This window comes from Halichoerus grypus, chromosome 4 (genome assembly GCF_964656455.1).
Source record: "Halichoerus grypus chromosome 4, mHalGry1.hap1.1, whole genome shotgun sequence".
NCBI lineage: Eukaryota > Metazoa > Chordata > Mammalia > Carnivora > Phocidae > Halichoerus > Halichoerus grypus.
The window spans coordinates 166,316,032-166,341,089 of record NC_135715.1 but is presented as its reverse complement, the minus strand read 5'-3'; the positions used below and the strand labels follow the sequence as shown (position 1 = coordinate 166,341,089).

The window sequence follows — 25,058 nt, the reverse complement described above, 5'->3', positions numbered from 1 at the left end:
ACATTTCTTTTAACTGTTTCTTCTCCATATGTCCAACATTTTAACCATTGAGGTATCAATCTGCTGATAATCTCTAGGTTTCCATGTCTTTCTTACATTCTGGAAACTACCATGGTGTTCTAATAGGGTTCTACCTGGTGATGAATATGAATGAAGAAAGAGATTAGTTCAAGTCTTTTACTCACATTCTGGCCTCCTTTTTAGTACATCCTAATGTTATGCCTAGTTTCTATTTTATACTTGATGAGCCTATTTAGTATTTGGATTTTGAGATAGCCTTTACCTCCCTCATTTCTTTGCTACCAGCAGAGTCGTCTTTCACCTAGACAACCACAGTGACCTCCCAACCAGTCTTCTTGCTTCCATTCTAACCTTTCCCAACCTTGTCTTGACCGTAGTGAATGTGATCTTATTAAAATGCAGATTGACCCTGGTAGACCTCTCTAAAGTCCTTCAGTGGCTTTGCACATCTTTTGGCATGAAGACCAGGATCCCTAAAATGACCCCGCATGATTTGACTCCTGCCCACCGCCTCACCTTCAACTCTTTTTTTTTTTTTTTAAGATTTTATTTATTTATTTGACAGAGAGAGACACAGCAAGAGAGGGAACACAAGCAGGGGGAGTGGGAGAGGGAGAAGCAGGCTCCCTGCTCAGCCCAGGCTCCCCTCCGAGCAGGAAGCCCAATGCGGGGCTCGATCCCAGGACTCTGGGATCGTGACCTGAGCCGAAGGCAGACGCTTAATGATGAGCCACCCAGGCGCCCCACCTTTAACTCTTCTTGTCGCTTCCTCCCACACACCAAGTGCCGGCCACGATGACTTCACTCTGTTCCTCAAACACACCATTTCCTTCCCCCTCAGAGCCTTCGCACGTGCACTTGCCTCTCCCTGGTATATTGCCACCATCTCCCCTACCCCCAGCTCTTTCTTCAGGTCACTACTTCAACATCACTTTCTCAAGAACACCTTCTCCAACCAACCCCCCAGACTGACTTAGGACCCATTTAGTGCTCTCCTCTGTAATGCTGGTTTAGTACCTCTTACTCTAGCACTTGTCATAATTGACATTATAGTGTCATTTGGGTAATTGTTTACTTAATACGTGTCTCCTCCACTTGACTGCAAATGCTCTGTTGGCATGTGTTGTCTTGTTCATTGCTGTCTCCCTAGCTCTGCATCTGGTGCACGGTAGTGTGCACTAAATAGTTCTAATCATCCTCTGTGTGAGACCTCCCTCCCCACTCCCACTATCTTTTCTAGAAATCCTAGGTTGGAGTCATCTGCAGATATAATTAACATGTTCTCTACTTAGTCATCTAGGTTGTTTAATAATATTAAGAAATGATGGACTCAAAACTTACCCTTTTGGAAAGCCAGTTATGATCTTGAAGGTTTCCAGGAACTTAAAAAAAATTTTTGACTATGCGGGGTGCCTGGCTGGCTCAGTCAGAAGAACGTGTGACTGTTGACCTTGGGGTCATGAGTTCGAGCCCCACGTTGGGTGTAGAGATTACTTAAATAAATAAAACTTGAAAAAAAATTTTTTTAACTATGTAACCTTTTAGAGCCTTTATTATACTGATAAGAGGTATAAATATGCAACATTTCCAAACTTAGTTGACCTTCTCTTTGCAGGACTAGGATTCCTCAAACACATGGTGCAAACCCCTACTCTAGGCACTGTACCATCAGAGTTTCCTCTCACGTGCACATATTGTTTCAACTCCAGCTGGTGTACTGCAGTTCAGTTTTGGCACTAACTACCCACAGTTAGCACAAACCCATGAGTTAAAGGCTTGATCCCTCACAAGACTGCTCCAACTGCAGGTGCCAGCCACAAGTTCAGGGCGTCCCCAGGCCACCTGCACTCTGACTGACTAGCTACAAATTTGGGGGTAACCCTCTCAGGTTAATAATTTGCTGGAACAACTCACTACTCCAGAAAGCACTATACTCATAATTACTGTTTTATTAGAAAGGATACAAATCAGGAACAGCCAAATGAAGAGACTCAGAAGGCAAGGTCTGGGAGGGTTCCAAATGCAGAGCTTCTGTGTTCTTTGCCTATGGAATCAGGGCATGACACTGTCCCACCAATACATTGATGAATCAGTGTATTCATCAACCAGGAAGTTCCACAGAGTTTCAGTGTCCCGAGTTTTTATTAGGGTTTCATTATATAGGCACGCTTGATTGAATTATTGACCTTGTGATTGAACTCAGTCTGCAGCCTCCATCTCCCCTCCTTTTATTTTAAGATTTTATTTATTTTTTTGTCAGAGAGAGCACAAGCAGGGGGAGTGGCAGGCAGAGGGAGAAGCAGACTCCCCGCTGAGCAAGGAGCCCAATGCAGGATTCGATCCCAGGACCCTGGGATCATGACCTGAGCTGAAGGCAGATGCTCAACTGACTGAGCCACCCAGGCGTCCCTGCCCCCATTCCTTCCCCAGAGGTCAGGCTGGCTCAAAGTCTAAACCCTCTAATCAAGTGGTTGGTCCTTTCTAGTGACCACCCTCTATCCGAAGCTATTTGGTGGCCCACCATGAGTCACCTCATTAGCATAAAGTCAGTTGTGATCCAAGGGGCTCAAGAATAATAAAGACCCTTGTATCCACTCAGGAAATTCCAAGGGTTTTAGAAACTCCCTGCCAGGAATGAGGGAGAAAGATGAAACAATTCTTTATTATACACCAGTGCGGAACAGCAAAAATAGGATCTGGATGAAAGGAGGAGAAGTGATACATGTGGCTGCCCCTCAGAGAAGGAGGAGGCCTTGGCCTGTGTACCTTGTTCTCTCATTTCCAGTCTGCTGCTAGTGGGCGCCTTCCAGCACTGATGCACTTACTCGGGAGGGGAGATTTCTAGTGATATCTTCCCGGGTCTTCCTGGGACCAAGCAGCTTCAGAAGCAGCGAGGAAACTGGCTGGCTCTGGTCTGTCCAGCCCGGCTAGAGCCCTCAGAGGGCTGCAGCTCAGGGTGGTGGGATGAGTGCACATCCAGTGACTTTGTGATCCCACTCTCTAACCCAGATATACTCTCAAATCCTGGCTTAGAATAGAGAGTTTCTTTTTAAATAGATACTATAAAGGTGACCAGCAAAATTAATTTCATTTATTAGCTTTAGCTAATGTAGTATGTGTTACACACCACTTTTGAAGGGAACTAGGATTCCAAAACCAAGACATGCAGGCTTGTGTGAATTTCCAAAAGATTGAAAATCACATTCTTTTTTTCTTTCCCCCAGCTTTATTGAGATATAATTGACAAATAACATGTGTAAGTTCATGGTCTACATTGTGATGATTTGATCTATATTTTAAAATGGTTGCCACAATTAAGGTTCGTAAAGACATCCATCACCTCACATAATTAAAATTTTTTGTTGTTGTGAGAACATTTAAGATTTACTTTCTTATCAACTGTCAAGTATACAATACAGTATTTTTTTTAAAGATTTGTTTATTTATTTATCAGAGAGAGAGAGCACACAAGCAGGAGGAACGGCAGGCAGAGGGAGAAGTAGGCTCCCCGCTGAGCAAGGAGCCTGATGTGGGACTCGATTCCAGGACCCTGGCATCATGACCTGAGCTGAAGGCAGATGCTTAACCGACTGAGCCACCCAGGCGTCCCTACAGTATAGTATTCTTTAACTATAGTCACCATGCTGTACATTAGATCCCCAGGACTTATTCATCACCCCTCCCCCTGCTTTTTTGAGATATAATTGGCATATTACATGTAAATTTAAGTTGTACAACCTGGCAATATGATATACATATATATTGCAAAAAGTGATTACCACAATAAGGTTAGTTAACACATTTGTCACCTCACATAGTTACCTTTTGTGGGTGTGTGTGGTGAGACTTTTTAAGGTCTACTCTCTTAGAAACTTTCAGGTATACAATAGAATGTTGTTGAGTATAGTCACTGTGCTGAAAATCACATTCTGACCAGGTATGTATCAATATACCAAGGATTGTATCTTGCTAAGTGAAGTAAGTAAATCATGTGGGGCTGAATCAAAAGCCTTATTGAAAATCATTTCCCTGTCAAATCACCAAGCCTGTACCTCTGACACAAAGGATAGACTTAGTTTGAATGGCTTGGTTTCTTTCTCCATCCTTATCAATAAAGATATTCTTCTTAACCCCCAGGCTTTTAGAGACCAGACAAAATAATAGATACCCATGATTTGGTGGCTGGGAAGCATCTAGACTCAGTGGGATAAGTAATACATTAGGAGCAGAAGAGCTTGGTCTTCTGTTTATAGCCCTGTCACTGATTTATTATACAGCCTCGGGCCAACCTTTTTAGTCTTGCGGGTCAGCATCTTCGACAGTCTAACTTGAGGGAAGATTAAACTGCCTTGACTTTGTGCAATTCAAATGTTACAAAATATCACCTGAACCAAAAGTGCCAAGGGGCGCCTGGGTGGCTCAGTCGTTAAGCGTCTGCCTTCGACTCAGGTCATGATCCCAGGGTCCTGGGATCGAGCCCCGCATCGGGCTCCCTGCTCTGCGGGAAGCCTGTTTCTCCCTCTAACTCTTCCCCTGCTTGTGATCCTGCTCTCGCTGTGTCTCTCTCTGTCAAATAAATAAATAAAATCTTTTAAAAAAAAAAAAAAAAAAAGTGCCAAATTTTAATGCAGTAATATTGTACATCACTGCATTTTTTTTTCCCCAGAAAAAAAAATGTTCTTGGATGAGTGGAAGTCTTATTGTGGCCTAATATTGGATGGGAAACCTTTAGGAAAAATGATGTTTCTCATCCATTGTTAAGATGAAGAATTTTAACTGAATGAAAAGTGCCCGGTGATGCAGAGGATTTCCTTGCAAGCCTCTGAGCCCAGCTTTCCTGTATGATCCCATCACCCAGTGCCATGTGTCGCCTGATTGCCTTCCTTTTTCCTTCCTACTCCCATTGGTAGATGCTGTGTCTGAGCCATCATCCTGATAGGGGCCTTACAGGGTTAATGTATCCTACCTCTTCATTTTGCTCCCAGGGATCAGGAAGATGGAGATCAAAATATTGCATGTATTGCGTATCAATCACACTTATTATTATATAATGGACCCTTAAATTAGAGAGACTTATTCACATGGTCACAGCTGGAATCCCAAAGGCCATGTCTTCTTGCCAGGGCAGACAGAAAATCTGCTTCCTTTTTTTTTTAAGATTTTATTTATTTATTTGACCGAGAGAGAGAGATAGTGAGAGCAGGAACACAAGCAGGGGGAGTGGGAGAGGGAGAAGCAGGCTTCCCGCCGAGTGGGGAGCCCGATGCAGGGCTCGATCCCTGGGATCATGACTCGAGCCGAAGGCAGACGCCCAACGACTGAGCCACCCAGGCACCCTGAAAAACTGCTTCCTGAAGGCTGGACTGAACATGCCAGGGTTCTTCTAAATTTACCAGTCCGATACCTCACATCTCCCATCTGTGAGGAGGCCAGATAAGCAAAGGGGAGAGACGCTGGGAATACTACTCTAGGGAATTCCTTTCAAAGGGCAACTTGAGGACCGGGGAATAGGAGTTTTCCTGCTTGTAGATGTCCTTTTGTGTCTTGCCTTCTAGCTCTAAATATCCTGATACAAGCAGCCTATCTTCAAATACTAAACATATAATTAAAAGGTTAGTTTTGGAGGTGGTCACAAATCTGTCCTTTTAGAGAGACAGAAAAGCTTAGTAAGAAGACCAAAAAAGGCATAGGGAAAAGGGTCAAGGAAGAGAGTACACCAAGGCAGTCCCTGAATCTTCTAGAACATAAAGAATTTGGTTTGGGGTGAAAATGAAAAAATTCAAGCATGGGTTTAAGGGAAGCTGATGAAAGTGATCTCTTTCACTTTGAGACTGTTCCTAGTACTACTTGGATCCACTCTCATGACTTTAATTTTATCAAATTGTTGTCATTACTAAAATAGCTCAGGTAGAAATTACTCTAAGAGATGCTGTCAGGGTTTTTTCGGAGGTTTTAGCAAAGAAGAGGAAAGGTTGTGTTGTAAAGATACTGTAAAGTTCAAAGGGATGAGACTCATGAGAAATATAAGGAAAGAGGAGCAGGCATTCAGAATGGGGAGTGACGTGAAAGAGAAGTCTGAGGAGCAACCCTGGTGGGACAGTGTTTGTCACAGAAGCGACCGGCTGGATGAGGCTGATGTACACAGAGACTGCTGTATACAAGCTGGAAGGAGACCTCAGTTCCAGAAAAAGACTAAAGAAAGACAACTTGCTTCTCAGGGAAACCATAAAGATAATCTTAACTTCTAAGCCAGTAAGAGGTTTTTGACCTTTCAAAGCCACCGAAATAAAGGTGGAACCACTGTGCTGTGAAGGAACAAGGCCTACCAACTATGTCTTCTCTTCCTCACTCAGGTTTTCCTCACTTCTTTATAAAGTGCTGTCTCACAAAAAGAGAGTTAGTGGTCGTTTAATATAATGTTAAAGATCAGGGAGAATCACTGCAGAAAGAACATCGTTGTGGTACACAGCAGACTCTGAGGAAAAAAAGGTTCAGTACAGGGCTGGGGACTAGGGTAGGGGGAGTGAGGCAATTGCTTTGGGCATACAACTTAAGAGGATGCCCCCCCCAACCACTCAGTAATTGAGATAAATAATATTTTTAATGTAATATTATTTAAAAGCCAAAAAATCCATGATGAACAAAATATAAAATTTTAGAGATAGGATCAGTATGACTGAATTTTCCTTTTGTCTCAGGCTTCTCTCATATGGCGTGGCACTGGTTCAGAGGAACATTCCAGTAAGACCATTGATTTTTTTTTTAAGATTTTGTTTATTTATTTGTGAGAAAGAGCATGAGCAGGGGGGAAGGGCAGAGGGAGAAGCAGACTCCCCGCTGAGCAAGGAGCCCGATGCGGGACTTTATCTCAGGACCCTGGGATCATGATCTGAGCCGAAGGCAGATGCTTAACCGACTGAGCCACCTAGGCGCCCAAGACCTTTGATTTAATAAGACAGCTTCCTCCAAAGCTTTCAGTGTGTAAGTTCCAAGTAGCCCAGCCCAGCATCTGCCTTGTTACAAGGATGGTGAGGCTGACCTGCCTTCCCTTTCTGGGGCTGCAGGGGTACAATATGGGGAATCCTGCTTCTCCCGTGCTTAAGAGACAACTGGCAGCAGGAGGTAGACTGTGACAGAGGGACAATATTCCCACCACCGGCCGCTTTCATGTTTAAAATAATCAGGTTAGCTCAGCCCTTTCCCTTTCTGCAGTTTTCCAAGTAAGAGTTATTGGTCACAAGTGTTTCACCAGAAGGATAACTTCATGAAGAAAAGAGCCGACGTCACTGGCCAGTATAGGAGATGGTGGTACAGTGTGGGTAAGACCTCTCTTGGATGGTGCCTCTAAACTAACATAGTGGCACGAATCATTTCTTTTAGCTAAGAAAGTAGAGCTGGCGGGAGGGCTTTCCTCCTTCCCATGATAGACCATGTATCTGTCACTTGCAGAGAAAAGTGATTAAGTAGCGTCCATACTCAGACCTCTTATTTTGCCCTCTTTGTGCTGTCACAGGGTTTCTCAACAGTGGCAAGCCTGACATTTGGGGCCAGATAATTCTTTGTTGTGGGGGCTGTCCTGTGCAGTGAGGGATGTTTAACAACATCCCTGGCCTCTATCCACTAGATGACAGTAGCTACCCCCCTCACTCTTTCATAACAACCAGAAATGTCTCCAGATATTGTAAACGCCCCTGTTTGGGACAAAACTCTCCCCTGGTTGAGAACCACTGTGCTGTCAAGAAATAAGGCCTACCCGCTATGTCATCTCTTCCTCACTTGGCTTCTACTCACTTCTTTATGCACTTCTTTATGAAGAAATAAATGTCTTCTACGGAAATGCATGTTGATTATTTCGTACCAGCTAATGGTTTATAATGAGACCTTAGTGTCTTAATGGGTAGCTCTAGGTAAAAATATTAGGTTATAGAAAGAGAACCCTCAACCAGCCATTATTCAGTATCAAATACATCAGATGCAGTCAGTCATATAACAGAAGATCAAATTCAAATTGATTTGTACAGTAAAGGGGAATTAGTCAGCTGAGCTATAGGAATCAGAAGATCTGGTAGCTCAAAATTTTTGAACTCTGTCTTTTGGTCTTAATGCCCCCAAACAAACAGCATTTTCTCCCTGAAACCATGTGCCCCTTCTGACTGATAGATTTCTCATACAACATCATGGGCATCTTTGACAATCCCAATCCTTTCCACATTAATCCGTTACCAAAATGTTTGCAGTTCATCTCCATAGTATCCCTTTCTCTTTCCCCTTCCGCTCTCAACCTCACTGCCTACTTAAGCCCAGACTGGTGCAATAACTTATCGACTGGTCCTCTCCTCTTCCATTTTGTTTTTGTTTTTTTTTTCCTTGCCAATTAATCTTTCCAAAGCTCAGATTCCTGTTCTGCTTCAAACAACTCTAGCTCATTCTGTATCTTATTGGTTAGTAAGGATTCTTCCCGCTAAGCATTCAGGATTCTTACGTTCTAGCTTCAGTTTATGGTTCCAAATTCTTTTTTCCTAACACCCCTCTCATTACAGGGAGCTTCAGATATCTAGAATAATCAACGTTTTCCAAACATGCCCCTATTTTTCTGAGCTGTCGTCTTCCAAAATCTCTTTTCTTTTTCAAGGCCCAGTTCAAAGGACCCATGCCTACACAGCCTTCCCCAGTGTCCACAATTAGAGTGATTGCTTCCTCCTTGGCTTATCTCTTACTGTCTTCTGCTTTCCACCTTCCAGATTTGTACTCTTGTCCCCCTCACCCTTCATATTCAGTGTGATGCTAATGCTGTGAGGTCCTAGGCTAATTCATTGACAAAGTAACTTATGCTCTTTTGTATAATTGATTTATATTTCCTGTGCTTATCATATTGCCATACACAGAGAGACCATTTTTTAAATACTTTCCACAAGGAGACAGCTACATGGAAATTCACCCATATATATATATATATATATTAGTGTTTCTCATCAAGTGCCACATCAGCTACTTCTATTAAGCTCTGTCTTCTTTCTAACTGTACAACCATGGACAGAATTACTTTATCACCCGCTGCCTCAGTTTCTTCATCTGTAAAATGGGGATAATACCTACCTTATAGAATTGATGAGTATTAAATAAATGTGTGTGTATGTAAAGTACTTATAACTGTGCCAGGCATACTATGTAAGTATTTGTTTATCCATTTACCTATCTATCTATTACCTAATATGCCCTGACACCTGGGGAATACAGAGGAACCCCTCAAAGTCCTAAATATCTATTTATTACTCCCATTTAAGATTGCATACTGTTTTCTTGAGAGTCTTTGGGTAAAGAGCAGACAGGCACAGAAGTTAATGAGAAAATTTAGTCATAGACTATTAAGAAGAAAACAAGTATGAAAAAAAAATACCGAGTTTAGACTGATTTAAATATACTAGATGGTGAAATAGCATTTCATTGTTACCATAATACTGGTACTAAAGCACCTTATCATCAACATCTTCCAAACCATGTCTTTGGAAGTGAGAATCTGTGTCACGGATACTTTTAAGTCACTGTAGCTATTTAGTAGACAGAAAAGCAGTCAGAATCTCTAGAACAGTGCACATATTTACTTACTTGCCTTGGCAGAAATCAAGATTTATTGCCTTTCAAGATAAATTTTGACTAAATATTGACTTTAGTCTCTCAATCATTGTTTACCTGAAAGACCAATGAATCTTGACGCTTCTCAACTTGAGTTGGAATCTACTTGGTATTTATTAATGTATTTCATATGATTTATAATCTTAATAACAACATTCTATGAAGATTAAACAAACATTATAGCATTTATACAGCATAGACAGGCTTTATATTTTCTTTTTTTTTTCTGTAAAAACATTATTGTTTCTGTTTGGTCCACAGCTGGGGAGAGGGCTTCAGGGTATTAAAAAACTGCTTAGTGGCTGCGCAGGGAGCAGATGCCCTGACACCTGGGGAATACAGAGGAACCCCTCAAAGTCCACTGGGCTCCAGAGGCTCCTAGTCCTGCTTTAGGGTGAGCCTTCACAGGAGATACTAGTCCAGCCCAGCCTGCGGAAGTTAGTCAGGTGGTCGCCATCTTCTTGATGAGTTTCACCTCCTCATCTAGGAAATGGCTCTCCAGGAAGTCACAGAGATGGAGGTCTGTGCAGGCAGAACCCGGGGCATGCCAATCCTAAAGGGCCTGGTTCAGTTCTTCTTCAGGGCCATGGCAGCATCCATGCATACAAGGCTTTCCTTCACCATCTTGGGAGGGCATTTGCATATTCTGGAAGAGGATGCAGCCTCTGCCCTGGTTTTGCATCTTCAAGAGACACTGGGCACCCTCATGCTTCCCCTGGGTCACCTGGCAGAAGAGCTGGCCCATGCCTTCCAGAGCCACATCATTGCGGCAAAAAATAGAAGCCCAGAGAGAGGTAGGTGTAGAAAGCCTGGAGATGTAGGTTAACCCAGCAGTTGACAGCAGCCTCCACTTTGGTGGAATAATTCTGTTGAATCTAGGAGCTCAAGGTTGGTGGGCAGTAAGGAGCTAACCACAAAAACCAGTGTTGGCTGGTCCCAGAGGCAGAGGATGGCCAAGAAAAGATGGTCTTAGAGGTTGCAACCGGGAAGGAGGTTGGGGGTTGGTTGGAGGTTGGAAGAAGGTCCCCAGGTCCGTTTCATGCAAACACTGTTGAAGCAAGAGACAGATGCATGGGATTGCCGGGTGCTATCTGTATTTTCAATCAGCAGTCAATGGTTATAGACTGTAAGCTAGGAAAGCGGAGTTCTGTATGACCTTTTTCCCGCTGATTCTTATAAAATAGCAAGTCATTGAAACCACCCTCCCCCATTTCTGTTTTCCTTCATTTTGGAAAATCTGGTCCGTAGAGCTTCGGATAAAAGTCCAGGCCTTCAAGCCCCATTTTACGAAGTGCTTAGCACAGGTCATTGTCCCACACCAGGGCACTGGACCGAAGGGGTGAGGGGGGGCAAGGGCAGTCCTTTTGCCCTTCCCATGGGCACCTCTCCCTCCACCGTGCCAGTTTTGTTTTTCTCTTTTAACAGAGAAAATGAAAATGTATCCTCTCACTCTTACCTCTGTTCCTCCCTTTTTTATAAAGACCCCTTCTCTTCTTTCTTTTTATTTACTTTTTTTTTCCTTAGAGCATTTCTACCTTCCAAATACAAAATACTGAATTTACTTTACCAAATTAGGTAAAGGAGGTAGTGTGGCTGACCACACTTAGGAAGCATTGGGTGAGTTCTTTCCTTAGGGAGATTCACCTAGATCTAGCCACAGTTCGCGTCATTTTTCTCTTATGCCCGTGAATTTTCCAGCTGCTGGTCAGGGGAAGGAGGGCTGATTTGGTAGCCATGAAGTAGTGAGAAGGTGATTGGCTTCTCCTCAAGATCTCGGCTTCAGTAACACCACATTGCAGCCAATTGAGCTAACTAGGTGCACTTGTAAGAAGAAAGATTGTGCCTTTGTGGAGAATTATGCCAAAATTTCTGCTTCAACCCCCGGCAACAGATTCTTTTGGTCCTCTTTAGTGAAAGGCCATTTGGGAAATGGACTGTACATGCAGCAAATAGGATTTCAGTTAAATGGTAACATTTGTTTCCAAAAGAGTACCAGAGGGGAAGCTAAGCTCTTCAGAGCATGTGTTCATTAAAGATTTGAAGTGGGGTGGGAAGCAATAAAAAAAAAAAAGGCCAGTGAGTTCTCTTGTGAGATAGTTTTTTGTTCCTATGAATTGAACACCCTCTGAAAAGTTTCAAAAAGAGACTGGGAAGAATGTATTTGCTTTGATCCAATATGTGGAGGGTTCCCTACTACAAATACCCCTTAATTTGGAAGCATTATTCAAAAGTCTGTTTGAAAGTACATAAAAATATAATATGTAAATAAGCTCTAATTAGTTATTTCAATTAATTATTTTTTGTCTCTGCTTTGCAGATCTATTTTTCTCCCCATAATGTCTCTTGTCAGAGTCCCGCTTTGGCACCCTTCAAAAAATGTGTCTTTCTAATAGTCGTTAATAAGAAAACACATTTTTTGCCCTGTTGAAAACATCACAATGATAAAGTAAAATCCAGATCATATATCTTTAGGGGGAATTGTTTCAGACATTTTTAGTCTATAATTTGCTAGTATGATATTAAAGAAGGAAATCTTACAGTTAATTGAAAAATATACGTGTTTCCTTCTTCAAGTAAATGGTGAGTGGTGTTTTTTAGAAAATGAATCTGTATTAGGCCACTAGCCTCTAATCTTTCTTGACCATCCTTTGTTCTTTCAGTAACAAATACTACATTGGATTTGGAGATTAAAAGTTTTAATTCTAAACCAAGTAAAATGCTTCTCAGTGGAGAGAGTGAATGCTGTGGGAAAATACTGGTAAAATGACCTCAGGTTGTTTCTACGTAGCGGATTTGTAGAAATTGACTAAGAACCTGAAATGATGATTTTGGAAGCCTAGAGGGTATACAATGTTTCGAATTACGAGCTTTTCATTTGAGGGGCTACACACCCGCTGCACTTGAATAGAATTGGAATTTTAAAGCTTGGAAGGACCTTTGCAGCCACCTAGAAACCAGGGAGCCATCCTCAGCTTTTCCCCACCAGGGTCTCTGGTGGTAGTTGGCTGGTTGGGGAGAAATAGAGGTTCCTGGGCCCTAATCCAGATCTACAGACTCAAAGTCTTATGGGTGGGAGTTGGGGTGGGGACGGGGTCTACATTTTTCATAAATATCTCAAAGAGCGACAAACATGTCAAATTCTGACACTCACTGAATTTGGCAAACCGCTGATTTAGGCTGACCCCATTATTTACAGTGAAGAAAGCAGGCCTAAAGAGTTTGATGGGGCAAGTTCACGGTCTGTCCTAGGCAAAAATTGGCTTTCTAAGTCTGGACCTGTGCTTGTCCGTACACCATGTATCCCAAACAGTCCTAAGCACACAGATAGGTTCAGACCTACTTCTGGGTCATTAGGGGTGATTTCAGCACAGAAAGTAGGAGAGCATAGTTCTAAATAAGGTATGAAGGTAAAGACACCCAGGAACTAGGGGTTTATGTGCTGTTGCTTCTGTCTAACCTAAAACCTGAGTGAGCCCTAGCCACTCTCTCAGCCCTTCTGTCTTTGATGAGCCTCGAGACTAGTGCGCAGTGGTGAGAATGCTTAGCGCATTTACTTAGCTCATGTAGTTGAAGCCCCAGCATGTTAGGCTTTGGACCTGTGTTGATGTACACATTTTTAGACCATGTACTTTCTTAAAATGCATATTTGTGTATTTTAATATTGCTTATGTACGTTGCATCTAAAAAATTATAAAGTCATTAAAAAGTATAGACTGATAAACCCAGTAGTACCCACTAAAGCATATATAAATACCCAGCAAATGCTTACTAATGTTAGTTGCGTCTAAAATTCAAAAAAACAAAAAGCTAAAGTGACCCAAATTTATTTTTGCTGTGTTCTGTGATGAGAGTTTAAACTATAGTGATGACCTGGAATTCCTGCAGGGCCATGATCACTTTCTAAATCATTAGGAAAGATTGAGTTTTATTCATTGTCATTTCAGTGTTAAGTCAATTTGACCATCAGCGAGGTTTTGGAAACAGCAATATCCCAGTGTCTAGGATGTGTCAAGTTCCACTGAATTCTGCTCCACAGTCCATGTATGAACACATGAGCGATGTATAATTCTTAGAATGGGCAACATATTTTTCACGGGGTTACTAACAAAAGAATGCTGTTTTAAGAGGCAGGTGCCCAGGTTAGGGGGATCAGTTCTAAAAGAGCTATGAGAAATTAAAATCTCTTTAAATGCAGGTGTATGTGTGTCGGGTAATATTCAGTTAATCATCCTTTCTGCATAAACAGTTATTGAAGGTCTGCTGCATGTAAAGCTCTGTGTTAAGTACTGAGGATAAGAAACTGCTCTGAGGAGTTTATAGTGTGGTTCTTGCTGGACAAGCACATAAAAAGGCACAGTAGTTTCAGGAAGCATGTGCTAAATGCCAGATGAGCAATAGTGCGGTCAGTGAGTGCAGCAAAGAGCATTCCAGTGCCCAGAGCCCAGGCATTGCAACGGCACCTCCTCTCTGCAGCCGCGGCCGCTTGTGTGTTCGCGTCGTCTGTATCTGTCGCACACATCTCCTTGCTCAGCCCATCTGAAAAACAGGAGCTTGTTCTGAGTTTGCTGCTACTCAGTAGTAAAGAAATAACCATTCCAGGAAGGAACGGTATGCAGCTTTTGAAGCATAATACTGATGCACACACTTACTGTCTTTTAGTACCTCTTGTCTTGAAAGCAATAGGATCTAATTCTCTTCCTGGAGAATGCACTGTGAAACTGCTCCATTACCATACCATTTTATTTGTGATGAAAACGAAAGTCCTTTGAGTTTTGTGATATTTTCATTCATGGAGTTCATGTGAATCAGTTTTTTCTTGGGTTAGCAGTTTGTTAAATAAACTGTTTGGAGCTCCTTGAATGGCAAGGAGGTGCAACAGTGATGGTAGTGGTGATGAGGCTGATGATGATAGTGATGATTAATTCATTTTATGCCCTTATCATGAAATAGGCTTACTGTGAGATTTCTTTGACCAGTGCGGTTCTTGATCCAGCCATGAATCCAGAAATGGATTTCTGAAATGAAAGCAGTAGATTAGAAATGCCAGGATAATGTTACTGTTTGTATAATCATGATTACCTGTTCTGGGCTGCCAGGATTTTGTCCTTTGGGTTGTGATAGAATTTCTGTACTCACCAAGAGAAGGTAGTTCCTCCTACCTAAAGAAAAGGCATGGCTTCTTTGTGACAGGGCGGAGATTATTACCAGTTCCGCTGAGAGTCCCAAAACAGTGCTCACAGAATCATGGATTTCCTCGGACATGAAAAGGGCCTTAGCAGTGACTTGCAGGCAGCCACTGGTCTTGAGTAATGGGCAGGATTTGGCAACGTGGAAATCAGAAGAGGGTGTTGTGTACGGAGAAGTAATAATGCGCCAATGTGTGGAGGATGGAGTGAGCACACTGTTTATTTGGGGAATAGTGAGGAGAGTTCTCTGATTGCAATAAAGAGGTTATATTCCCATTGGAGAGTAGTAGGAGTAGGTAGTTGGAAAGGTGATATGGGGCCAATTGGGGGACAATTTCTTTCATTGACTATGTAAGTAAAGGAAGGCCACATACCAGTTTTTAGAATCATTTTAAACTCAGACCTGCTTAGAGCCAAATCCAAACTCCACCTCTTACTGGTGCAGTGACTTCAGACAAAATTCTTAACTTGGCTAAAACCATCTCACGGAGATGTTGTACGTGTTAAATAAGCTCCTTTATGAGAAGTCCCCAGCAGAATGTCTGGTGGTGGGAATAAGGGTTTATGAGGAAGAAGTGAGGTGCCAGTGGTGGGGTTGTGGAGAGCCTGATCTCTGCCAGCTGTATGCAGAAGACACAGAAGAGACCAGAGACGGGACCAGTTAGGTGCTGGCTATGGCAGCCCCTGAGGAGGTGAGGGGGTGGAGGCTATCGGGCACACATCCATACATGTGTTCTCTGAAGGTTTTTTTTTTCCTGTTGTGGACTTTTGTTTGAGGGTTGTGTAACCTTGTTCTGTGGTGTTAAAAGTACAACACTAATCATAGACTCGTCCTTTTGCCTTGGACAGGATGCCAGCGATCCATAGGCCTTTCCAGTGGGAAAGCCAAGGTGTGCAATTACAGTGGGTGGTATTACTGCAGCAGCTGCCATGTAGACGACAGTTTCCTCATCCCCGCACGCATAGTCCACAACTGGGATACTTCGAAATACAAGGTAAGTACAGAATCTGCGTGTACTTCATAATAGCAATGTGGGTGTTCAGCTGTTGTGTGGATTAAGAAATAATGATAAAAGAATTTGAAGCACACTTGACTAGATAGTCTCATAAAAGCTACGAGATCTTATCTAATGCTTCTTAAACAGCTCCCATTTAAAGGCATCTTAACTATGACTTTTTATTAATTTCCTCACTTAGAAAGATAATATAGCAGTTTTTACTTCTGGGCCTTGATAATTAACTGTGGGTGCTAAAAAAGAATTCTGATAGAGAAAGAGGCCTCATTATTTTTTTATTAGATCTTATTTCCAAAATCACAATACTCTCAGAGGATAAAAATAGGAAAATAATGCATGCCTGGGCATACTAGTGACTTTTGAAGGAGAGGCCTTATATAATCAAGATATTTCTTATCTTGAGTAGCAGTAGCACTCCTACTCATGTGAAGGTCAGTCTTCCTGCGGGCCCATCTCCCCTGGAACTAGAAGCTGGAGAGAAGCTATGAGGATTTCTGGGTGGGGGCCCACACCAAAGAACAGTGCACTGAGCCACCCTTAGACCTTCACCTGGACTGTTGTTTATTTTTGTAAAAAGGGAGGAAGTGAGAAGCATGCTTTGCAAAGTAACTGCTAACAGCCTAGCAGGGTATCCCAGAAGTACAAATAGCAGACTTGGTAGCTATAAAAATGCAAGTCAACAGAGGAGGAGAGGAAGTCTGAGTACCGGGACACTCACCTTAAGAGGGTAGAGAGGAGGGCGCCTGGGTGGCTCAGTTGGTTAAGCGACTGCCTTCGGCTCAGGTCATGATCCTGGAGTCCCGGGATCGAGTCCCGCATCGGGCTCCCTGCTCTGCAGGGAGTCTGCTCCTCCCTCTGACCCTCCCCCCTCTCATGTGCTCTCTCTCTCATTCTCTCTCTCTCAAATAAATAAATAAAATCTTTAAAAAAAAAAAAAAAAAAAAAAAGAAGAAAGAGGGTAGAGAGGAGAGGAGCAACCAGCAAAGGAGACCAAGGAGGAGTGCATAGTGAGGGAGAAGGACCCTACTGTGCCCAACAAGCCACACAAAGAACGTGTCTTCAGATCAGTTGTGACAGAGGCTGATACATAGGTCGGATAAGATGAGCACTGAGAATTGACCATGGGATATAGGAATGGGGAGGTAATGAGTGACCTTAATGAGAGCAGTTTGAATTGAGCAGTGGGAGTGAAGGTCTGATTGGAGTGAGTTTGATATGGAACAGGAGAAAAATGAGACAAGAACAGACAACTCTTGAGAAGTTTTGCTATAAGGGGATGGAGAGAGATGAGGAGTAACTAGAGGGGAAGTAGGATCAAATTGGGTTTGATTTTTGTTTTAATAGAAGAAATAACAGCATGTTTTCTATGCTAATGTGAACTACCTAGGAGAGAGAGAATTGCTAGAATCATGTGGTTGAGTGAGAAAGAATTGTGTAGACAGTAGGAGGGTTGGCCTTTGCTTGGAGCAGAAAGTAAGAGAAAAGGCAGAGTCTGGATGTAGGTGCCAGTGGGTAGGTTAGGGAAGGCCCCTTCCATTTACATCAGTAGCTGTCATCATATTGATTTATTTCAGGACCTGTGAGTCTAAAGAGATTAAAGACCCAGCCCCAGTCACTCTGGGAAAAGCCTTTACCTTCTATTTCATATAGTTTCAGGAGTGATTAGGCAATAATTCTGCCAACGCTTTTATAAACTTGTCTACATCTACACCCGTCCTCCTTGTCCTCCTTCCAACCACAGAAGAAACATCACTCCTTTTATGGAAGGTTTATTCCTTCTGCCTCTGCTCATGATCTTAGCTCCTCCATCAGTTTTGCCAAATCTGATTGACCCTTGTCAGTTTCTTGTTCTACTGGACTTCTCTGGGATACAGTATCGGACCAGGAATTCTTCTGCCTTGACTTGGAGTCTGCCTTGACTCCTCCTACTTCCAGCTCTTTTTCCTCTGTCACCTTCTCTGATTCTTTGTCCTCTGCCTACACCTTTAATGTTGCAGTTCCTTAGCTTCATTTTTTTGTTTTCTGTTCCCACTTTATACTCTATTGTATTCTCTCTTTCTCTTCCATAGTTTCAACTCCCTGATGATTCCCACCCTTATCTCCAGCTCCATTTTTGCTACTGCAAGGGAGATCTGTGGATTTAATTGCCAAATGACATCTTAGCTCTAGCTTTCAACCTAGTAGTCTTCAAGATATGTGGATTGTACTGCACTTGTTAGCAGCATTGTACTGCAGTTCTGCCCATGCAGAAACAAGGCAGTAGAAGTTGGCAAGTTGGGGAATCTAATCCACTGAAGTACAATAGGCATAGGATTCTTTTATGTTCCTGTATTCTGCCAGAACTGAGAATTCTGGTACCTGACTGACTAGAAGCTTTTCTGATCCTTCTGCCAGAATGCTGTCACCTCTTCCTTGAATGAACCTTCCACGCAAAGTGCTTTGTCCCAACCATAGTCTGTATGACTGCTTTTATATCTCCTTGCTAAGAGATGTCTGAGACTTGCTGTCAGTGTAACTGTATCACCGGGGAGCAAGGTGGGTGGGGAAGGGACCCATAGCTGTCACCTGTAATATTTTTTTTTTTAAAGATTTTATTTGACAGAGAGAGACAGAGTGAGAGAGGGAACACAAGCAGGGGGAGTGGGAGAGGGAGAAGCAGTTTTCCTGCTGAGCAGGGAGCCGGATGCGGGGCTCGATCCCAGGACCCTGGGATCACGACCTGAGCTGAAGGCAGCCGCTTAACCGACTGAGCCACTCAGGCGCCCCTGTCACCTGTAATATTTGAAATCTAAAACAAACATGAAAGTTGTGAGGGGCCATTTGGCAGATACCCTTTCTGTATCCCTGGGCAGCTCGGTCTCCTGGTCAATCCAATAACCACCCACATCTTCACTGTCCTTAGGATGCCTCATCCCCATCCTTCTCAGCATATGACCTTGCCTCCACTTCAAGGACAACGTTGAAACTACAAGACATGGATATGAATTCCTACAAATGTTTCTATATTTGTACCTGGCCTTACTGCTTCCCCTCCTATCATAGGAAGAAGAAGAGCCCTTTCTCTTGTTTAGAGATCATCCTTCCACATGTACTGTAGATACTTTTCTCCATCTGGGGAACCGCTCTTCATTCTTCCAGAGCTGATAAAAGCATGTCCTCTTTGGCAACATATTTTCTGGTAGTCCCCACCCTACCCTATTTGCTGCATTGCTGGCTCTCTCCCTTGGGCCACCACCATGCTGTGTGTGTGTTTGTGTGTGTCTATAATTAGACTTACTTAGGGGGTTAGTAGCAGGAGCTTGGAGTTAAACAGGGATTTGTCCAAGTCCTACCTCCACCTCTTATTTGGGGCTTAATTTGCTGGGGCAAAGTACTTGAACTTCCCTGAGCCTCAGTTTCCAATTTATAAAATGAACCCAGACTGCCTGAGTTCAGGTCTTGTCTTGGTCATTTATTAGGTGTCTAACCTGGGCAAGTTATGTAGTCTCTCTGTGTTTGAGTGTCCTCATCTGTAAAATGAGGACACTAACGCTTCATAGACCCACTGCCGGTTACCTGAGTTAATGCATGTGAAATGTTTAGAATAGTGCCTAGGACATAGTGATGCTGCTCCTCTCCGTGAGCTCCCTGGGCACAGGCAACCTGTCTTAGCACAATTTCTGGCACGTAGTAGGTAAGCAAGAATGTATACCGAATCAGTGAAGGAATGAGGCCTATCTTATGGGCCCCTCCAACTCGGTACCCCCAAATCGGCTTATCACCCTCATCACATGTACCTCCGGAATGTCCGTGGCCCCACCATTCTGCGCTGCCAGTGCCGGGAGACAGCCTGGGCTCTTCTCTCTGCCACCTCCCCCCCCGGTCTAATCAGTGAGCAAAACTCAACCACTGGATTTGCATTCCGCTGCACCCACCATCCCACCTCACAGACTCAAACCTTGGGCATCACTCCCACGAAGGAGTTTGGTAGCCTCCTAACTGTGCTTCCTGCCTGCAAGTCTTGCCCCAACCATGGTTCAGAAAACCCTAATCTCACCGTGGGTAAATTCTGTACCCTCTCTCAGTCTCAGTTTCTTCACCTTTAGAATGGAGGTGGTGATGATAGTAATGGGAACTGCTTCATAAGATTGCTGTTGGCTTAAAAGAATGATTCACAGAAAGCCCCGAGCACCGTGACTGGCACACGGGTGCTCGGTTAATGCCAGCTTTTACTATGATTGTGTAGAAGTGAAACACAAATCTCTTAACCTGACACCAAGACCTTTTGTGATCTCCAGTCCCTGCTCTTCTGGCCCCTTCATGCACTACCTCCCTGCCCCCATGAGCGTCCTCGGAAGGTCACACTCCCTCCTGTTCCTCAGTCCTGCCGTGCTGTTTCACACCTCTCGTCTTCCTCTTGCCCTCATTTCAGCATGGCAGACCCTAACCGAGCCTGTCTTAAACCTCCCTTCCTCTCCCGGTTCTTTCCTTCCCCTCTCCCAGACGGAGTTATCATTCTCTCCTCTGCATCTTGTACTTGACACTCTGAATATAGGCTATAAATATATTTGCCATGTGTGTATTAGATAAAAGCGTATTTAGAGTTGAGTTTGATTTAGATTATTTAGATTAATCTGCTTAGAGCAGGGCTTTGACAGCTAAGAGAGGTGTATAGAGTGCAAGTGAGGGAGGCAATCCCAGCCCCGCACTCACCCGGGGCTTAGGCTAGTGGCACCTGCCAACAGAATATGCACCACTCCGGGAAGTTAAAACAGAAGAGGTGGTGCTAAATGAGGAAAGTCTGAAAATCAGGCATGGCTTACAAAGATGTGAATTGGTGGAGGAGATCCAGATCTGTGTGCAGTGAGCCATTGAAACCATCAATTTAGCCATCACGGACGCTTGCAGTCTTTTTCTCTAGAGCAGACATTTTGCCATGCTGGTCATTCAGATGACAAGGTTTGATGTTGAGAGGATAAGTAACTAATTGAAGGTGTTAGGTACCCTTGCTTCATCCACCTTGTACATGAGGAATATCTCCTTTGTCGGACCTTCCCTCCCAGATTCTCAGTGGACCAGGGAAGATTTTAAAGCAAGAACAGAGCTGGTCAATTTTATCAGGATCATCTCTCACTGGCATTAAGTAACTATTTTCCATTTAGTCCAGGATCTGTCTGTCTTTGCTCAGACACCAGGATTTAACTTAATGTTTCTAATTGTGAGGATCAATTCAGACCTATCAGTTTCCAAGACCAGACATCATTCTGCTAGATCTGCCTCCTATCCTTAATAAGAAGTACGTGACTGGCTTGAATATCCATTTAAGAGAGTGAAAAAATGGTTTTGCAGAGCTGATTGAAATCTGTCATCTGAAGCGTTTCCTTGTCTACCCTCTGGAGTAATAATACTCCTAATTATTTTTAAAGCAGGATTTCATCTATTTTCCGGTATACATCCTGCAAATTGAATTGAGCTCCAGGATTACCCAGCAGCTAAACCTTATCCTCAAGTTCTGTAGCCATTTTCTAATGAAATTCTCTTTGAAGACAGCCTTCCCCCTACTGTCCACCCTCCCATTCAAAAATATCAAGCATGACACAGAGGTGGTGAGGACCTCAAACTTGGCCTCAGCTCTTCCTAAATAGTTCCCTACTATTGTACTTTTAAAAAATATTTTTGTGTCCTAGCCTGAATATTCACATTCCATTTAGCTAGGGGTTTTCCATGTTACATAAACTATTTCCTATCTCTACATCTTGAGAGGCATTCAAGGCAAGCTGTACTGTTCTCACAGAGCTGGAGAGCAGCTCGCTGATGGGAAAAACCACTTGTTCAGGGTCATTCGGAGATTTTGCGAACAAACTGCAATTAACCTTAAGATCTCCTGATTCCTTCTCCATTAGCCCCCAGTGCCTGTTTTAAGAGGACCAAGAAGCATTATGGTTGGGATTGATTTTAGTAAGACTTTCACCATGATTTTTCACAATGAACACAGGCGAAAATACAGGGAAGAATACATTATACCAAAGCAATAAGTGGTTATTTTACTGTGATAAGATTGTGATATATTTTTTTTCCTTTCCTGATCTTTATTCTCCAAATTTTCAGTAATGTGATTGTTACTTTTAGTATTTTTAAAATGATTAACTGTCACTTAGCTCCATATATTCTATTTCAGAAAATACATATTAGAAACTTGCCTTTTTTAATGCCTCAGAATTATGATTGTTCTGTCCTGTGATTACTTCAGTGTGGTTTAATGTGGTATAGAAGGCTACCATAAGGAAACTTCCTTCCATAAGGAAACTGCCTTGCACTGCTATATTTTTATTTCTTCTTCTTTCAAATATAATATACTTCCACAAATTTCAAGATTCAAAAAGTACAAAGGGCATGTATACATAGATAATCTCCCTCCCACCTATCATGTTCTTCTTCCCACAGGCAACCAGTTACTCTTTTCTTGTGTATCTTTCCACAGGTATTTTATGTACGTGTGCTTATTCACACAAGAGTGGCGATAGATGATCTACATGCAGCTCTTGGAGAGCCCTCCCTTCCACTTAGATCATATCCCTCATCTGGGGCTTGCCTGCTTTCTTTTCCTGTTTTCTTTTTTTGTATAGCCACTCCATATTCAATCATGAATTTTACACATTTTTATACACACACGACAATCTAACCAGGCCTTTCTTGGATGATTTTGTTTTTCCAGTCTTTTGGTATTACAGATAATGATTCAATGAATAACTTGATACATCATTTTGACTGTAAGTACTTTCACTCACAAGTGAGACTGAGGATACCTTCCTAGATGTAGGTTTGTACATTTTTTAGCTTGCCGCATGTTCCAGATTGTCCTCAGCCAGGACTGTGTGCTGCACTTTCACCTGTATCTCCTTGCAGGCACCTTTCTTCCTTAGTACCAAGATTTCCGCTGTCACTTCTGGTGTGACTGTGCTGCCTCGGGCTGTCCTTCCCCTTTTCTACTTTCTTAACTCTAAAGCTGTGGTGAGCTTAGAAACAACTAGCCGAGCTGTTAGGAGTGTGTGGTTCAGGGTCCCAGCCAGAGCATCGTAAAGCGCTCATCCATTTCTTCAGCAAGTATTTGTCGAACACCCACCACGCTCACTGTTGGAGGCAGTGGGGACAGTCTCTGCCTTGTGAATGCTCGTATTCCAAAGGAGGGAGAAAGACTAGTAAGCAAATACACAAATAAGTGACTTCTAGATAGATGACGGGTTACTGGACTTTAATTTTTGTTTCATAGTTAAAATCAAATGGCCAGCATACTGCCAAATTACATCATTGGTTAGTCTCCCTTTGTAGCCCCTTGACTTTGTATTTAGGAAAAGGGAAGGACAAAACCTGGATAGGGATCCCCTCCTTTGAGGAGTGACGAATAGATAGTTTATGGTAGAGTTATTAAAGAATAAAAAGAACTGTGAATATAAATAATGCTAAAAAGCACAGAACAGGGTATCCAGAGATCTGAACAGATAAGTCACTTAAGCTCTCTGGATTCAGTATTTTTTTTCTATTAAGTATATTAATTCAGCATTTCTCAAAATATGTTCCATGGAGCATTAACAAGTTCTGTGCTTGTTAATAGGTGTTCTGCAAAAAGAGGGTTCTATAGGAGGGTCTCAGCCAGGCCAGCTTTGTAATTGGAACAGGGCGCCTCAAGAGAATGCAGCCCTGGGAGCTCACAGGATGGCAAGAGATTGGAAGGAGTTAGAGATAGAGGCCCCTTCCTCCAGTTGGTAAGCAGGGCCCAGACTGAGTTTCATCCCCTACCGCCCCCTGTACAAGGCCAGCACAACACTAAATAGCTGCCTTGTCTGCAGATAGGTTTGGGAAATTGCTGGGCTAAGCACGTGACGCAGACACGATGTCCGCAGGCTTTCATAGGCTAACATGCTACACTGAATCACTAAGAGAAGAATGTGGCATGTGGCATTTTTCTTGTTGGACCTCAGAGCACCATTTTTGTGGGACCGGTATTCCTTGGAACACCTGCTGAGAAAAATGGAACCAGATTGATTGTCCCAGTTGTTATTCTAAAATTACGTTCTCATCTGTTTTATTCTAATGCATTCTCCTCCCTTAACAAAAACTGAACTCCTCCCTACTCCCACCCCCACCACATCATCTCCAAACTGCTGTCTCTGGGTAAACATTCCCTCTGCTCCATTGTTTTCTTACCCGGGGCTGTTTTTGTGGGGGAACATACCAGGACACCATTCCAGAACCTCTTTCTCAGAATTACGTAAACCTGAACATCTGAGAATTCGGTTTTTAAGAGGTAGCAGTCACCAGCTTAACAAAAGGAGTATTATGTTTAAATCTATACCAATGATGGTTACTTCTCAAATAATGTTTATTTGTAAATACGTATGTTTATAGAGCAGATTTGGTCCTTATAATTTGTAGCTGATTATAACCCACTTGCTGTTTGCTCCAACTCCTGTGTGTGAGGTGTGGAGAAGCAGCTTTCGGCCTCGACTTCCTCCTCAGCTCTTGAATCACGCAGACTGCAGCGCTGTCAGGGGGGCACCAGTTCACAAACTGCAACAAAATCAAGTCACAGACTTGAGTTCTTATAGCTTAAATTAGTCTGGTTTTAAGCTTAAAAAGCCATGGAAAGAAATTATATTAAACATTAAATATTATTTACTAAAATACCAAAGGTCAGTAGGTTTGAAAAATGAACTATTGACCCTATAAAAGTTGTTTCTAATGTGAATGGAATGGGATCATGGAAAAGAATGCCAACCAAAACCATTTTTAGAAAATGTATTGGGCCCATCCATCTGCACCTATGAGCTGAATTTTTACATACATCAGAAAAGCACTCAGGCTTTTCATGGTTTTCATAATTTGGCAAGAAATAGGACAGTAGCTCTTAGCTCTTAGGTGGAATATAATTGGTATATAATTTATATATCTATATATATATACACATATATAATTTATGTAATATTTCTGTTAACAGGAAAGAAACTTTCTCACTTAAAAGAGTATCACTGGCTTCCTTCCCTAAGTAACTATATATTTAACATTATCTTTTTAAAAAAGCTTTCTAATTACAGTGAGTTTGAAAGTGGAATCCTTATACCAGTGTGCAGGCTTATTAGAACTTAGGAAATCAGTGGGGATACAGCACTCTCTTTTGCAAAAGTAGCATTTTATGCCAAATTCTTAGTTCTTTCAAAAATTCCCT

General features: G+C 42.6%; 1 protein-coding gene and 1 long non-coding RNA gene across 3 annotated transcripts in view; one reads left to right on the top strand and one right to left on the bottom strand.

The window, feature by feature from the left end:
• PLEKHM3 (pleckstrin homology domain containing M3) overlaps positions 1-25,058 on the top strand; it is a 180,491-nt gene that overhangs the window by 51,177 nt on the left and 104,256 nt on the right. For both annotated transcript variants that reach the window (XM_036070878.2, XM_036070876.2), the window contains exon 4: positions 15,690-15,835. In XM_036070878.2, coding sequence (XP_035926771.1) covers positions 15,690-15,835 — 146 coding nt within the window. The remainder of the gene's footprint in view (positions 1-15,689; positions 15,836-25,058) is intronic.
• On the bottom strand, positions 9,857-24,397 carry LOC144381650 (uncharacterized). Its single transcript, XR_013447353.1, has 3 exons — positions 24,284-24,397; positions 14,611-14,669; positions 9,857-10,702 (listed from the first exon to the last, which is right to left on the bottom strand). It is a non-coding gene; the product is annotated as an uncharacterized LOC144381650 (long non-coding RNA).